Here is a 14,006-nt window from a genome sequence, read left to right as displayed (position 1 = left end):
CTAAAAATGAATAGATATGTGAAAGTAGGGCGTACAGACTTGTCTGTACATAGAAGTTTTTTTTAGTTGACCGTGTTTAATTTAATAATAGTATAATAATAGTAATACGGTAACATTAACCAACTGCCCTTCCTCCAACCCACTATCGAGCTTCTGATTTGATCACTCCACCACTTGTTTGCCGTTCGTTCCAATATCACATCTCAGTTTCCACTTTTAGAACCAAATTCGCTCTCACACCCCACCCAAAAAGAAAAAATATATCCACCAAAATTAAACACACATCTGGAAATCATCCAATCCATCTGTAACCCTCCCCACACCCCCTCCACCTACTTACCACACCTATAAATTCCACTCTTCACCTACTACAGATATCCCCATCTTCTATCAATAATCACTATGTACGAAACATTCCTACAACTTAACTCTCCCGTCCCACACTACGTAAGAACACCGTCTTGGCACCACTCCTGGCCTCCCAGCCACCCTGCAAATAGCCTCCGAAGAGTCCCAACCCATTTATCAAAGCTTGCTCAGCTGCTCAACCTTCCCCGTCTTTTTGATCGCCGTCGCTGCCAATTCTCTGCTCTCCTCGAGAAAACTCGTCTGGAAAGAAAAACGAGAATTTTTAGAATTTTTATTAAAAACAAAGGGGAGAAGTTGTTCTGCAAACTGGTATGAAACAAAGAATTGTAGGGCAATTTAGACAAGCTGCAAGGTCCAGAGAAGTGAATCAGCTAGGTTTATATCATCAATAAGGATAGTAAGATTGGATTAAGTTTCTCATTTGAAGGTTTTAAGCGAATATTGTCGCCATTTGTTTTTTTTGTTTTTAAGTCGTTGGAACAAATACTGGCATCATTACGATAAAGTCAAGTGCTCTTTTTTGAAAATCAAAATAAAAAGGGAGCGGGTTCGATATAAATATAAGAAGGAATTGATATTGGAATTTTAGGAGTATACGGGAACCAAGATTTGGAGTTGGTCTTTCTATTTTGTTTACGGTTGTCTATCAGAAGCTGCATCGCGTGTTTTTTCATTAATTTTTTTTAATTTTTGCAGAAGTGGTTTTATTTTACCCCACACAAGCAAGCGTTCTCCTTTTTGATTTGGATAAGATTTTAGGAAAGTGCAGTAGTCGTGGGTTGATAATAGTGTGATACTTGTGCGATAATTATAGTGCTTTTTAATATAGGAGGATTTGAACGGAGAGCAGGTGCACGGAGGTAGGGTTATAGAGAATTTGACTTTAAACTAGTGAAGTGCAATGGGTTCATCTATCAACTTTCACTCAGGATATGTGAGCAAGCACAATCAGCAGCGGGTGAGGTCCACGCCGAATATTTTTCAGAAGGAGTCTGTGACTTCGAAGTGCACGAGTAGTACAAAGTCCAAGCTTTCCTTGGCATTGCAGACACAGGGAAGTAAGGCCGGGCAGAACAATCAACATGATTTGCAGGAGGGATCATCTTCGACGTCGACGTCGACGTCTTCGACATCCACAACAACTTTGTCTTCGTCTTCCGGGAGTGATTTTTGCGGAATTCAGGGCCCTGAAGATTCTGTCGGGGGTAGTCGTGCTGTCAATTTGCGGAGTGATGACGGGGCAGATGATGAGGACGAGGATTACTCGTCTTTGGATGAGAAGAATGAGGAAAGTGCGGGGGATTATAAACCCGGGGGCTACCATCCTGCGTTCAAGGGGGAAGTTTACAAGGATAAGCGGTATACGTTGGTGCGGAAGTTGGGTTGGGGGCATTTCTCGACTGTTTGGTTGGCCAAAGATAATGTTAATGGGAATCATGTTGCAATGAAAATAGTTCGTAGTGACCGTGTATACACTGAAGCTGCGCTGGACGAGGTGAAGCTATTGCACAAAGTTCGTAGTACTAGAGCTAGTGATAGCTACGATCCGGTGTGTGTTGAAGGTGAAGAAGGTACTGCAGGTGCTGCCGGTGCTGATCGTAAAGCTGACCCTGAGAATCGGAGATCTGGTACAAACCACATTCTTAATTTACTCGATGATTTTGTTCACAAAGGTGATAATGGTGAACATGTAGTGATGGTCTTTGAAGTTTTGGGAGAGAATTTGTTGGCGTTAATTAAAAAATATGAACATAGAGGTATTCCAACCGTATATGTGAAACAGATTGCAAAACAGTTATTATTGGGTCTAGATTACATGCATAGAAAGTGTGGCATTATTCATACAGATATAAAACCAGAAAATGTATTGATGGAGATTGGCGATGTGGAGGGCATTGTGCGGATGATGGAACATCTTGATAGGCAGAAGAAAGAGCTACGCAGATTGAAAAGAAGAGCTTCGAGGTCAATGTTTGATTCGCCACCGCTTTTCCGCGAGAGCAATTCCTACACAGGCAGTGTTAATCGCACCCACAGTAACAACCACAATAGTAGCGTTAACGACCAGTCAACTCGTAGGGCAAGAAGACATACCTTGATAACCGGTTCCCAACCGCTTCCATCCCCATTATCTTCCAATAACTTTATAGAGTTTAAATCTCAGATCCTGGGACAGACTCCAAATAATATCAGCAGGCAGCCATCAATATCTGGTAGGTCATTTTCTTCTCAAGCCCTGATTACAGGAGCCAATACTACTTCTGGCTCATCTTTACATAAGCAGCTGCCTGAATCAGACCATGACATTTCTAACTCTTTTTCCTCTATGGAAATTGATGACCATGGTAATAACAACAATGACGATAATTATACCGAAGCCAGTCAAGTGATTCAGATTAAAATTGCAGACTTGGGTAATGCATGTTGGTATGATGAGCACTTTACCAACGCTATCCAAACTCGTGAATACAGGTCTCCAGAGGTTTTGTTAGGTTGTCAATGGGGTTGCAGTGCTGACATTTGGTCCACTGCTTGTTTGATTTTTGAACTATTGACTGGTGATTTTCTTTTCGAGCCGAATCAAGGACATTCGTATAGTAAAGATGACGACCACATCGCCCAGATAATCGAATTATTGGGGAGCTTGCCATCTTATCTATTTGAGAGCGGCAGGTACGTTAAAAATTTCTTTCTTCCTGATGGAAAATTAAAGAATATAAAGAAGCTAAGGTTTTGGCCTCTAAAAGACGTACTTGTTGAGAAGTATGGGTTCGACTCTGCGACTGCAGAAGAAGTTTCTGGTTTTTTGTTACCAATGTTGGAAATGGATCCAAGAAAACGGGCAGATGCCGGTGGTATGGTTAATCATCCTTGGCTAGCTGGGACTGTTGGTATGGAAAACGTTGTTGTTAATGATAGAAAGTTGTATGGAAGTGGCATAGATATTCCTGGTTGGTACAAGGAGGTGAGTCGACATGAACGGCACTGATCTGTACTAGAAACAATTTTCGACGGTCAATGCCCTTTATTTTCTCCCTTGTTTTGTTTATCATTTTTTGATGTTATTACTATACTATACTACTTTACTATATTGTTATTACTGTTATTATTGTCATAATTATTAAGATAGTAATTTTTTTACTTCTGTTCCCTCCTTAATGCGGCCAGCGCTCCTAATAGACAGTTCAATATTGTTATCTCTAAGCATATTTCATTATTCTAAGGGGCTTACTTATGGACTGATATCGGGCCGCCGCGTACCATTCGCAGGGCAACAACATCAATTTACTTGATTGTGCGAGTTGACGAAAGGATTTACGAGCTTACAAGAAATGTGGAAAGATATATTCGAACTTCAAAGCCAATCCACAAATATCACACCACCGTTATTACATAGTTTGTTCCAAAGTTCCATCTTAACATTTATATACAGTTGAGATCGACCATTTGTCTTCAATGATCAAAAGCTTCGTATTAGCTAAAAATTCCAATTAAAACTCTACTATTTGGCAATAAGAAAGAAGAAATAAATACAAAAAAGAAATAGAAGGATGCTCCAGATATTGAAGCATGCTGCTACTGCAAAAAACCTGTGCATTCTTACCATATTTTGCGTCACTACTGATTCTGCTTTGACCTACTGGTTTCGTTTACAAAATCTGAAAATTGAATCCCTGCGTCTCGCTCAAATATCTAAACACTGAAGACATATAATTATTAAAATTGAAAGATCTAATTGGAGAAAGCTGGCTTCTCACTTTGGCGTCGATGAGATTGTGACTTGTTGTGATGGATCATCTGTTTCTGTTGAATGCTCTAACACTTAATTAATGGAGGTACGTAAAGAAAGATACATAAGAGTTATCTAGGTTTAACAATATGGAACGAATCACATGATATGGTGCACCTTTTAGTTGTGTTTGCTCTCAGAATTTATCTTGATTATTCCAATTCTGCATCATGGTTTGGGTAATGTTGTTTGCAAGCATCCTGGATATCCGATTACAACAAGGAAGCCCGATGAAGTTGCCTTTCGGTTAAGTGCTTGTTATTCTGGGAGCCCATATTCGTAAATAATATTGACATGAACATAATACTAATTATTGTGTTAATAGCCAAACCGAGAGAAGATGTTCGAATCTCTCATATCAGATTTAGATAAAGATAATATATATGGGAAAATTACAGTAAAATCCTAGCTCAAAAATATGCTACTAGGCTATTATCAGCATAGGGAGCTAAGCTATACTAACTGGCTAATAGTAAATTAGTGATTTTCGCTTACTTTTGAGACCGGAAAAGACTAGACTAGTTAGAACTGATAGTTTAATATAACCTTAAGTTCGCGCACTAACTTTCAGATAGCAATTTTTAACTAAATGTCCATATGATTTTATGAGGAATAGTTGCACTTTTAATACTCACTACACAACTAAATAACGTGGGATTTCTCTCTCCAAAACCAACAGAGTGTGGTATATAATAGATTCATCAGAGGTTTGTGACCACTTTATTAGTATTATCACAACAAACTTGCGATAAGAGCAATTAAGCCGGCTGTAAATCCACCATAAACTGGAACCCCAACAACAGCTTCATTCTTCGACGAACCAGTAGATGAAGCTGCCGAACTTGAGGTTGACTTGGTCGAAGAGGCAGAAGAGGTGTTGATAGTGATTGAAACAGATGTTCCTAGTTTGTTTTGGAAGTTCGCAGAATCATAAGTGATAGTAGCGTCCACCTTGTTACCATCAGTGTCTAAAATAGTGTAGCTTGCAGAGGTAGGGGCAGTATAATCAGACAAAATCGAACCTGTATTACTCCCCTTCGCACCTTCGTTTATTAAACTTTCAATTTCACTAGGTTGGGCTGGGATGGTAAAATTCTTGGTACCAAAGTTAGAGGATACAGAGGAAATTTTGGATGCTGAACATTCCACCGCAGTGATGTTTTGCACATCCTCTTCAGTAATATCTGGTAGAGATAATTTATTGTACTGGTTCTTGAGGTTAACTAAATCATCACGGAACTTGATATTCCCTGAAGTATCAACATCCACTAAACCATAATTATTCTGTTCATTGGAATATTCATAGACCAAGCCACCCGACAAATCAGTTAAACCAGCGTATAGTCCATCAGAAACCTCCTCGAAAGTTCTTGGTGTACGAGTATTACAACCATATTCGGAAAATATTAATGGAATGCCCGGGTCTGAAAGAGAACTGTTCAACTTGTCATATCCAGATTGAGTCCACGTCGAACCAGAACACCACTCATAGGTATTCAACCCAAAAAAGTCAGATTTCGATTCTTCCAACTTTGAGTCAACGGTGCTGCCACTTAACGAGTTGCATTGCAAATACTCCAAAGTTGGTATACGGAGTTCCTCGATATCCGCAGCAGAGTAGCCTACAGGAATATGCCTGTCTGCATGTTTGGCAATGTATTGCTTCATATCTCTCTGCAACGCTCTGATGTAAGGAGGTGTCGTCGTTTCATAGTTTTCTTGATCGTTGATAACCTCATTACCAGCAAAGAAGCCCAGCACATTGGGATAGTTCTTGAAGGCATCGATAAATTTAAAAACACGGCTCAAGTATTGAGCGTTGTACGAACCTTCTGGATCCGCTCTATTCAAGTGTTCACCATAATTACCGCTGTTTACATCCAAGATCACATAGATCCCCGCATTGTTCAAAATAGTCATACACTTGTCATGATTCAAGTCGGGGTTCAGAGAGTATATTCTGATAGTATTGATACCAATCTGCTGGAATACTGCCACATCACGAGCACATTTCCCCTCGTCTGTCAAAACATCCTCGTCAGACTCCGGATTGTATCCAGATGACCCACCTGGCTGGTAATCAAGACCTTTAACATAAAAAACCTTATTGCTCGAGGGTTCATTATCAGGTGAAGCGGGCTTAATGAACCTGTATCCTTTGATATGGATTGGTAGCATCCCGAACACCAGTTCGGTGCTCAACAACGAGAGTAATAATACAACTCTAGAAAGGACCATTTCGGAATTCTTTACTTAGTAAGAAATAACTTTGTCCTATAAAGGTAACGAGCGTATGAGTTGGTTCTTCCAGACGACCTTTGAAGGTTAACCTCTAGAACCATGTACAATACCAACGTACAGCGTAATATAGAAAAATAAGAACACAATCCACATATATATATAATCAATTTATTCCTCTCGAAATGAAATGCTACGCTCTGCAACCATACTTTGCAGGTAACCAATATCTGATGAAATCCGCACACTGCTTCCGGACGAAAAGAAACAACAATATGGAGTTGCGCATAAATTATATTCTTGTTACAAAATGCAATAGCAGCTCGAAAAAACAATACAAACGCAGCATGATCCTCGAGAGTTTCCTAAAAAGAAAAAATGCAAGCCGCGATTGCAGAAACCAAAACATTATTACATGACACATTGCATGAACTTCAAATGGAATCACGTGGTAATTAAGATGTTGTACGAGAATGGTTTTTTCGACGAAGACGGGATCGTGTATAAAACGGACGTCCAAAACGTTTCTTTCCGTCTTCGATATCTTCTCGATTTTGATGTGCGTTATTTTGAATTGCAAATAGAATAAGCATCCGTTAGTAGCCTTGGGACCATTGCATGTTATCATCAATTGTATTGGTTGGTTGGCTTGATTACTATCTGTTTCAGAGAGTATCCGGATGATAGATAAATGGTTTTCGAAAGACGTATCTCCAGCTATAGAAGGGTAGATAGTGTCTTTTATGCTATGCTTCCCGTCAAAATGATATAGTTGGTCATGATTCTTACGACATTATTTTTTGATTTCGTTTCTATTTAGTAGTTAAGTAAACATATTGTATCTTAGAAACATGTGGTAATAGCGGCGCAGAATTTGGTATGCACTCTATAAGGGTATTAAACATTGAGAAAATCTATCTATAGCTCATCGTTCAAAGGAGCGGGTTTGTACTTGCTGGGCATAACAATAACATAGTCAACATATAAGTCACCATATTTAGTCCCGCTTTCGAGAGGCATACCGAAACCTTTGATACATTCGACTTCTCCATGCTGGACGGGGGTTCCCTTAGATCTGGATAATACCACCTTCTTCTTACTGTCGAGAAATTCGAGTTCCCTGACCCAGCCACCTTTGAGAGCTTCTGTTAAGCTCAAGACCTCCGTTCTAAAGAGGTCGGGGCCACGTCTTCTGTATCCCATGTTTTGGACGGGGCTTTCTACCACTTTGACATATATATCACCTGGTTCAGTATCTGGACTCTTTTCCGCTTCGCCCCGGATAACCGCGACGAAGTCCCTTGGGGCACCAGCTGGCACATCAACATGGAAAGATTTGTTCTTCTTGACCACCTTGCTGCCATGGCAGGTTTTACATTTGTTCTTGATGACCTCACCCCTGCCCTCACATTTCTGGCACATCTGCTGTATCTGTTGTGTTATGAACCCTTGTCTGATGACCTGAACTACCATACCGCGACCACCACATTGCCCACATTTCTCTACTTTGCCATCTTGTGAGCCGGATCCGTCACAAGCGTCACAGAAGTCGTTTAGAGACATCGTAAACTCAATGGAGGTACCATGATAAAATTTTTTCAAGTTTAGTTCATCTTGCACCTGTAAGCTTTGTCCACGCTGTTTTCTTCTTTGTCCACCACCACCGTGAAATCTTGAGCCTGCACCACCTCCAAACATTTGGTCAAATATGTCAAAAGGATCGTGGAACCCTCCACCAGCTCCACCTCCACCAGCCCTATCCCCACCGTTTTTCAATGCCTCTGCCCCAAACTGGTCGTATATCTTCCGTTTTTCAGGATCGCTCAATGCCTCGTACGCCTCCCCAACCTCAATGAATCTATTATGAGCATCCTCATCCCCAGGATTCTTATCCGGATGATACTTCTTGGAAAGCTGTCTATATGCCGACTTGATATCCTTATCAGAAGCGCCCCTTCCAACACCTAGGATCGCATAGTAGTCCTGCGCAAACACAATTAACGGCAATAGCAAAAGAGATATAACAAACCCCAACTTGGCCATGCTTAATAAAACCAAACCTCTAGTCCTTTCTCTGCAACAGTATCCACTACTCTGTGTTTCCTGAGCCTTGGATGTACACACTTACTACTCACTCCCTAGCTCAAGTAGAAAGTTAATATACAATGTGTTGGAATTCTATTAGATTCCGCGAACAAACAAAGCCCTTCCGGAGGAATTTCTAACTGTGTTTACAGAGATTTAAAGAATAACGGACGCCGCTAAGAACAAACGAAGAGCCTCTGAATGAACCCGCATTCAAAAGACTTGGGCTTGCAAGGATGAAAGCAGCAGCACAGGAAACTTCAACTAGACATATTTAATACATTAATATATAGGCGTTGAGGCTCGTTTGTTTTTGTACATAACTTTATACACAGACTGCATACACTGCATTACAATTTCTTTTTAAACTTGGTCTTCCTCATCGCTTTCCAAAGCAGCAAAAGCATTAAATGTCATGGTGGGCTTATCGGTAACAATGTCTCTGGTATCAGCAGGTCTTGAAGAGGCAATATTCTTATTATTTGGTTTAACTCTCAAAGTTTCTTGAGCAACAAAAGCAGGTGACGGTTCCCCATCATCCCCAACAGCCACTACAGAGGCTTTTCTTGTGGATGTGCACCACCCTTCCTCATCCTTAGTGATCTTTGGCTTATGAGCCTTAATTTTGGGTCTCACAGCATGATGATGAGACGATCTTCTACGTGCCTTTTGGTGGAACAGGTCGGCAATTTCGTGGTGTTCAGCAACTTCGGCGATCATCGTCTTGAAACCGTCAACATCGAAGTTTGCAGACACATCTTCGGTCGGTTTCAATTGCAATAACTCTTCTTCGGTATATTTGGCCATCACGTTGGGTATATTCGCTTATATGTGTAAATGAGCACCAATACTGCCTTATCACAAGCTTCTTTTAAGGTTGAATGTTGATGACTTCATCATTTCATCGAAATTTTTTTCTTTAGGACAGAGGCCGGGTAACGGTATACATGCGAGACCTTGAAACGACACACACATGGAGGACATTATTACTGGGTTCCGGGCTGAGATGGGGCTGGCTTAGTCCGAAAGACGTGCGGTGTGGGGTGGGGTGCTATGGATGTATATTGTTGTAGCACATTCTTTCGGTGGTCAATTGCCTGGCATTCGTTCTGGTACATGGTGTAGTAGGTGTGGTAGAGGCGTTGTTCTGTGGCCAACTGGGGCAAAAGCGTCAAGCTTACGTGGTTAGAGACAGACTTTGTCGTGGGGATCAAGGATGGATCTGCAGGGATGCACAAAAGGGCGCTACTTTCAATTCTCAGCTTTAAATCATGGATCTTTTGCTGGAGGCTATGCGGGGACTGTTTTTGGTGCAGGAGAAGGTCGAGCTTCTTGTGAAGGGTGTTCGGCGGCCGGGGGATGGATGACAGCTCACTCTCGATGTGTTTTTTGTACTCATGCACGTCAGGGGTTTCATGGGCGAAGTTTCCGGAGAGTTTGAGGTGGATATGCTCGTTGTATACTTCATCTATTTCGTCGTTGATTTGGTGGATCGGTTCAGGAATGACGAGGTCGTCACGTTCAAGGGACTCGCAGAGCCACGGCAGCAGGACATCACTGTCGAGCTGCTGGTCGCTGTCCCTATCGAAACGGGATGAGAGGTCTGCGTTATTCTCTGAAGGGGCGACGGCTGGCGTTTCTTGGAACACATCGTCGTCGAATGCAATTTCAAAGTCGTTTTTGGGCTCAGGAAGTCTGGCAAAGAGGTGTAAAATAGAATGCTTCCGCTTCCGCTTCTGCTGCTTCCTGTTTTCCGATTGGCGGGCCGGAAGTACCGATTGTGTGGTATCTAACACAGACCCTAACTTACTCTGTTCAATAATCTCAGTTCTTGCTTCCTGTATCCCTTCTTCTGCAGAAATAGCCGTAGAGGTGCCTGGCTTCGGAAGCTCCAGCTTAGGCTTCTTGTACTCATTCGTTACTATAGTATTTTTACCAGTCACAGGCTCTTTATTTACGTCGCCACGTTGCCGCTTCTTGACACTACCTTTGTTCTTCCCAGAACGCTCTTGCTCAAAATTATTCAAACCCTTCCGATCCACCCGTTTCTCAAACTGGTTTAATTCCCGCTGAGATCGCTTGTCTTCTTCAACAGTATCGTACAGAACCGCCACAGGCTCCTGTTCATAAACCACATCCTTATTGTAGTCAAGCTGCGTAGCATACTTCTTCTTTGGCGCTCGAATAGTGCTGTGCACACCCGCCTGTTTCAATTCTCGTCGCTTCTGGAGATAAGCAATCCGTTTGCTCTCCTCCAGCATCCGCTCCCGAATCTTCCTAGTAGCCTTCTTTCCCTGGGTATTCAACAACCTCGCTCGCGCCTCAGCAAGCATCTCACGCTCTTCATCCTCAAGTTCTCCATCAATCAACTTCGCCGGCTGCGTATCTGCAACAGGATTGAACTCACCAACATGCAACGACTCTCCTCCATCCACCTGCTCGACATCCAACAACTGATGATATCTATTAATACAAAGCTGCGGCGTTCGCCCTAACATATCTCCTATGCTCCGCCATTGGTTCGGCAGCTGCTTAGAAAGACTCAACAACCTCGTGTCCTCATCCCTCGACCATTTCTCAAAATTCAACCTGGGATTCAAAAACTCGTTCCACCGATTCTGGCACTGTTTACCATTCTTCTTCTGTAATAGTGACGCAACCTTATTCCACGAATGTGTACCATATTTCTGAATTGCAGCTTTTAATATCTGGTCCTCCAGGTTAGTCCACACCCCGCCCTTGACATATATAGGAACTGCTGGCATCTGTCTCTAGACACTATAAGATAACAAAAAGAACACCCAATAACAATCTGGCCCTCTCTGGATCCTAACAGCTACACCTTTAATCTGATTTTGTATTGATGACCAATAGTTTTATCCGAGAATATGAAAATAACAACTAATCATTGTAAAAATAGAGCGTGAAAAAAAAATTGGAAACTAGTTTAGTCCTCTTTTGAGACAATTCACTATTCATTAAGTTGTACAAAGTAGTTTAGTAGAAAGAATCCAACGGTCAGGATAAATAGGCAAGAGCATATAAGAGTTACAGTGGTGTTAAGCTTTGTAGTAGGGAAGGATGGGGTTGTTGTTTACTCCGAAACATCAAAAGTTGGTTAACCAATGTTATCCAACGGGTAGAACGCCTGATAAGAAACCCAAGTCATCAGAGACATCTTATTTGTTGTATTATGTTAACTCTAGACGTACGAAGTTGGAGAAGGTTAGTGTGTATTTGGTGAAGCGCACAACGGCAGATTTAAATCACAGGAGGATTGGGAATGTTATGGTTACGTTGGAGTTGCTGGACAAAATCGTTGTGAGTTGTAAGGAGAATTTGAATGTTTTTGTCAAGGAGTTTTTGGATATCATGATTAAAACTTTGAATAATAATAACTTTAATATTGATGTTAGTGTTGTGGAGAAGGTGGAGGAGGCGTTCAGGAGTATCTGCATGCATTTGGATGGTGTTCTTTGTAGTGGGGACCTCGAGTTTATTCAGATGTACCAGTCGTTTGTTAACATTTATTTCCAAGTGGTGACGGATAGAATTCGCAACGACGATTTGTTGATGAAGGGTTGTTTGGATATTTCGAAAACGACGAATTTAGCGAGGAACCCGCAAGTTGGTCCCTTGATATCCAAGGGGGTGGAGCTTTCTTTGAGTAAGTTTCAGGAATCCAATGCTCGTTTTCAAGGTGAAAGTCTAGAAGTTGATCTCCATCCAAACGATAAAAGGCTTTCACGGTCGCAAACGCATGTGACCGGCTTGGATGAGGCCAAAACATCATCCAGTTATTCCGAAATGGCGTTACAGTCGTACTTCAATTCTACAGAGACAGATAAATTATCCATCTCCATAAGGGCATTAATAAGAAGGTTAATTGAGGTCCCTAACAAGGAACTCTTGCAGTATATTTCGAACGGAATTCCTGTTCAGCTGAGATACCTTATAATCATTTTGTTTAACTACGAGTTGAACCAAAATGAGGGACATTCTGTAGTGTTGTTAAAATTAATGACAGGCCTATTGGTTTCTGAAGTTAGTATCATAGGCTTAAGTGTCTTGGACTTCATGAGAAAGATCATTACATTCCAATTAGGACATTCCAATGATCTGGATATCGTAGACGCATGTAAAAATACCATCTGTGCATTGAACAAGAAAACTTACTATAAAGATCAACCATTGGATATGATATCTGAAATTCTCTTAAAATTAAAGGACAACACATCACAGCAGCATAAGGTTATCCTTGTTAATAATTTACAAGCCATAATCGAGACCACAAACGTGCCGTTCATGACGTTAGATGTATTTTTGGAGGTGGCCGTGTATTTGCAGGACTACGTCAACTTGTTTAACCTAGTGACTGATATAATCCCAGGTGGATTTGTTATGAACAAGTTTTTCAAATTTTTATCCACTTTTGCCTCGTCAGAAGATCAGGAAATATTAATGGATGATGCCTTTGCGAAATTTAAAAACTTCACTTTGTTATCTGGATTAATCTATTACTTGGCACAAGGCAATACCCCAGATAAAGTCTACTATATATATCACAAACGCGCTGCTCAGTTTCTAGGCTTCAACGAATACCAAGCCCAAACGAAATTCAAGAAACAACAGAAAGAGCTATTTACACGTAGTGAGTTGGTCAACTGCTACTCAGACCCTGGTTGCAATAAGAACGCCGAAAAAGGTCTCCGAATTTTGATTTCACAAAGTAACCGTGTCTCTACCACAGATTTGGTTTCTGAAACTCCACCAGATACAGATAAAATTGCGACTTCAGAGCTGCTTCTACCAACGACACCAACGACACCAACGACGCCAACAACGCCTCAGCAGCAGTCGAAGCTCACTTCAAGCTGCGATATTTCTATAAAATCACTGGATAAAATAAAATCACCAAAAGTTAGCGACTTAAAAAAAGCAGCCAACGGAATAAGGTTAACTGCGTCTCATGGATCTCTGCGCGCTTCACAATCTGTGAAGTCGAGAATTACCAATATAACATTCCTATTGAATGAGTTGAACAACGAAAGCCAGGAAACTGGTATTTACGATCCAGAAGACGACGAAGCCGGTGCCACGGAAAAGTACGATTTAGCAAGATCGGTTTCAACTAAAGTTAGTCCAAGTGATACATATAATTCCAAGAAGTTTTGCTCATTAGCAACTGCTGTAAAATTAGAACCTCTACAAGACACATTCCGTGATGTCACCACGGATATCGAAGTATCCAGCCCATTTTCAGCCAATGTATTCTCATCGTAAGTGGATCCTTCATATTTTTTAAAATAAAAAACTGAGTATAATCCCTAGATATACTATCATAATATCGTAGATCCCAAAGACTTCTAATATTGTTTGTTATACAGTTTGTTTAACTTTCAACTATCGTAGTAATTGGTATTTAGTTTTTTACATCATTTGGTGAACTTTCATTTTTCACGTCTTCGTTTTAAGAGGTAGGGGATGCTTGATAACTTTTGCATGTATTAATAGCTGATGTATA

General features: G+C 41.1%; 7 protein-coding genes across 7 annotated transcripts; 2 read left to right on the top strand and 5 right to left on the bottom strand.

Annotated features, from left to right (window-relative positions):
• Positions 1–1,270: 1,270 nt before the first annotated feature.
• SKY1 (serine/threonine protein kinase SKY1) lies at positions 1,271–3,358 on the top strand (the record flags this gene model as incomplete). Its single annotated transcript, XM_003647390.1, has 1 exon — positions 1,271–3,358. One exon carries the CDS (start codon positions 1,271–1,273, stop codon positions 3,356–3,358), a length of 2,088 nt encoding a protein of 695 aa, XP_003647438.1.
• Positions 3,359–4,891: 1,533 nt separating this feature from the next.
• On the bottom strand, positions 4,892–6,397 carry GAS3 (putative 1,3-beta-glucanosyltransferase; the record flags this gene model as incomplete). Its single annotated transcript, XM_003647389.1, has 1 exon — positions 4,892–6,397. The coding sequence occupies one exon, from the start codon at positions 6,395–6,397 to the stop codon at positions 4,892–4,894; it is 1,506 nt and encodes a 501-aa protein (XP_003647437.1).
• A 292-nt stretch (positions 6,398–6,689) lies between these two features.
• On the bottom strand, positions 6,690–7,025 carry Ecym_6237 (uncharacterized protein; the record flags this gene model as incomplete). The annotated part of the gene is made up of 1 exon (XM_003647388.1): positions 6,690–7,025. The coding sequence occupies one exon, from the start codon at positions 7,023–7,025 to the stop codon at positions 6,690–6,692; it is 336 nt and encodes a 111-aa protein (XP_003647436.1).
• A 290-nt stretch (positions 7,026–7,315) lies between these two features.
• Positions 7,316–8,440, bottom strand: SCJ1 (Scj1p; the record flags this gene model as incomplete). Its single annotated transcript, XM_003647387.1, has 1 exon — positions 7,316–8,440. The coding sequence occupies one exon, from the start codon at positions 8,438–8,440 to the stop codon at positions 7,316–7,318; it is 1,125 nt and encodes a 374-aa protein (XP_003647435.1).
• Positions 8,441–8,845: 405 nt separating this feature from the next.
• Positions 8,846–9,289, bottom strand: CAF20 (Caf20p; the record flags this gene model as incomplete). The annotated part of the gene is made up of 1 exon (XM_003647386.1): positions 8,846–9,289. The coding sequence occupies one exon, from the start codon at positions 9,287–9,289 to the stop codon at positions 8,846–8,848; it is 444 nt and encodes a 147-aa protein (XP_003647434.1).
• A 179-nt stretch (positions 9,290–9,468) lies between these two features.
• On the bottom strand, positions 9,469–11,247 carry CEF1 (Cef1p; the record flags this gene model as incomplete). The annotated part of the gene is made up of 1 exon (XM_003647385.1): positions 9,469–11,247. The coding sequence occupies one exon, from the start codon at positions 11,245–11,247 to the stop codon at positions 9,469–9,471; it is 1,779 nt and encodes a 592-aa protein (XP_003647433.1).
• Positions 11,248–11,563: 316 nt separating this feature from the next.
• EFR3 (Efr3p) lies at positions 11,564–13,765 on the top strand (the record flags this gene model as incomplete). The annotated part of the gene is made up of 1 exon (XM_003647384.1): positions 11,564–13,765. The coding sequence occupies one exon, from the start codon at positions 11,564–11,566 to the stop codon at positions 13,763–13,765; it is 2,202 nt and encodes a 733-aa protein (XP_003647432.1).
• Positions 13,766–14,006: the final 241 nt, after the last annotated feature.

Source organism: Eremothecium cymbalariae, chromosome 6 (assembly GCF_000235365.1).
Source record: "Eremothecium cymbalariae DBVPG#7215 chromosome 6, complete sequence".
NCBI classification, from domain to species: Eukaryota; Fungi; Ascomycota; class Saccharomycetes; order Saccharomycetales; family Saccharomycetaceae; genus Eremothecium; species Eremothecium cymbalariae.
The sequence above is the reverse complement of the archived record's forward strand: the minus strand, read 5'-3'. Positions and strand labels throughout refer to the sequence as shown.